This window comes from Mandrillus leucophaeus, unplaced genomic scaffold (assembly GCF_000951045.1).
Source record: "Mandrillus leucophaeus isolate KB7577 unplaced genomic scaffold, Mleu.le_1.0 Scaffold240, whole genome shotgun sequence".
NCBI classification, from domain to species: Eukaryota; Metazoa; Chordata; class Mammalia; order Primates; family Cercopithecidae; genus Mandrillus; species Mandrillus leucophaeus.
This window is the reverse complement of record NW_012102477.1, coordinates 1,743,952-1,745,320: the sequence shown is the minus strand read 5'-3', so window position 1 is coordinate 1,745,320 and position 1,369 is coordinate 1,743,952. Positions and strand designations below refer to the sequence as shown.

At 61.4% G+C, this 1,369-nt stretch overlaps 1 protein-coding gene across 1 annotated transcript in view; it reads left to right on the top strand.

Moving 5' to 3' along the window:
* The first annotated feature begins 286 nt into the window (after positions 1-286).
* LOC105541568 (serine protease 33-like) overlaps positions 287-1,369 on the top strand; it is a 9,424-nt gene continuing 8,341 nt past the window's right edge. The window contains exons 1-4 of the mRNA XM_011982652.1: positions 287-383; positions 767-799; positions 928-1,090; positions 1,243-1,366. Coding sequence (XP_011838042.1) covers positions 338-383; positions 767-799; positions 928-1,090; positions 1,243-1,366 — 366 coding nt within the window. The 5' untranslated portion in view covers positions 287-337. The remainder of the gene's footprint in view (positions 384-766; positions 800-927; positions 1,091-1,242; positions 1,367-1,369) is intronic.

The following is a 1,369-nucleotide window of genomic DNA, read 5'->3' as shown; positions in this document are numbered from 1 at the left end:
ATTTCAACCTAAAAAGACCCTAAGCGGAGTGAGGATGACTGAGGGGGGTTAGGCTCCAGGGCTTCTGTTGAGGCCAAGGATGCCCAAATATCTAGGTGGTGGTGGTTGCATACCTGAGGCCTGGGCAGAAGGAAAAGTATACAGCCTGGGCCACCAGGATAAGTCCAGGACCCAGCAGGAGCTGAGCACAGACAAAAGGACCACAGAGGGTGTAAGGGGCTGGGGTGAGGATTGGTGCCCCTGGGCCAGGACGCTCCTCTCTTCTCCCTGCTGGCTCCACACCAGAGTCCAAGCCCTAGGCAGTGCCACCCTTACTCAGCCCAGCCCTGAAGACAGAATGAGAGGGGCTTCCTATCTCCAGATCCTGCTCCTTCTGGTGCTGGGTGAGTGGGGACACGGACTAGGGGGTAAGGGCTGCAGACACCTTGGCTCCCAGTTCTCCCATCTCACTGCTCCCTGGGCCGGGCTCCCTGGAGCACTCTTGGGCTTTCTAATCTTGATTCCAAGGGCTCAATCCTCTCTGCCACTGACCTTGACCTCACCACACGACGATGTGCTTGTCGGTGTCATGCTCATACTCCCTTCCCCCATGCACCTTCACAGTGCTCTGGGAAGGGTTAAATAAGATAATAGACGGCATAAAAGCCTGGCACAAGGTCAGGGCAACGTTATGTTTCACCCTCCTTCCTCATCTCTGGCCTCCCCTCCAACCCTGTTATTTGACACCAAATCTATAATCTGGTCCCTTCCCTGCTTCCTCCTCCAGGAGCTGCTGGGACTCAGGGAAGGAAGTCTGCAAGTGAGAAAGCCTCGAAGTCCACCCGAGTCAGCCCCATCCTGGACCTCGGCCCCGTGTCTCCCCTCACACACCAGCCTCCCACGCCCCAGGTCCTCAGCCAACCCTCACCGCCCCTGGTCCTTTTGTAGCCTGCGGGCAGCCCCGCGTGTCCAGTCGGATCGTAGGGGGCCGGGATGCACGGGACGGAGAGTGGCCATGGCAGGCGAGCATCCAGCATCGTGGGGCACACGTGTGCGGGAGGTCGCTCATCGCCCCCCAGTGGGTGCTGACAGCAGCGCACTGCTTCCCCAGGTCAGCGCTCACCGAGGGCCCAGACGGGGTGTGCAAGGAAGGCAAGGCCCGCGGAGGACCGGGCGTGGCCTGCCAGAGGCGTTGGGGTCGAGGCGGGCTGGAGGGGGTCGAGGACCAGGTGCTGGAAGTAGCCTCCAGCTCCTGTCTTACAGGAGAGCACTACCAGTTGAGTACTGCGTGCGCCTGGGGGCGCTGCACCTGGGCCCCACCTCGCCCTGCACGCTCTCGGTGCCCTTGCGACGGGTGCTGCTACTCCCGGACTACTCCGAGGACGGGGCC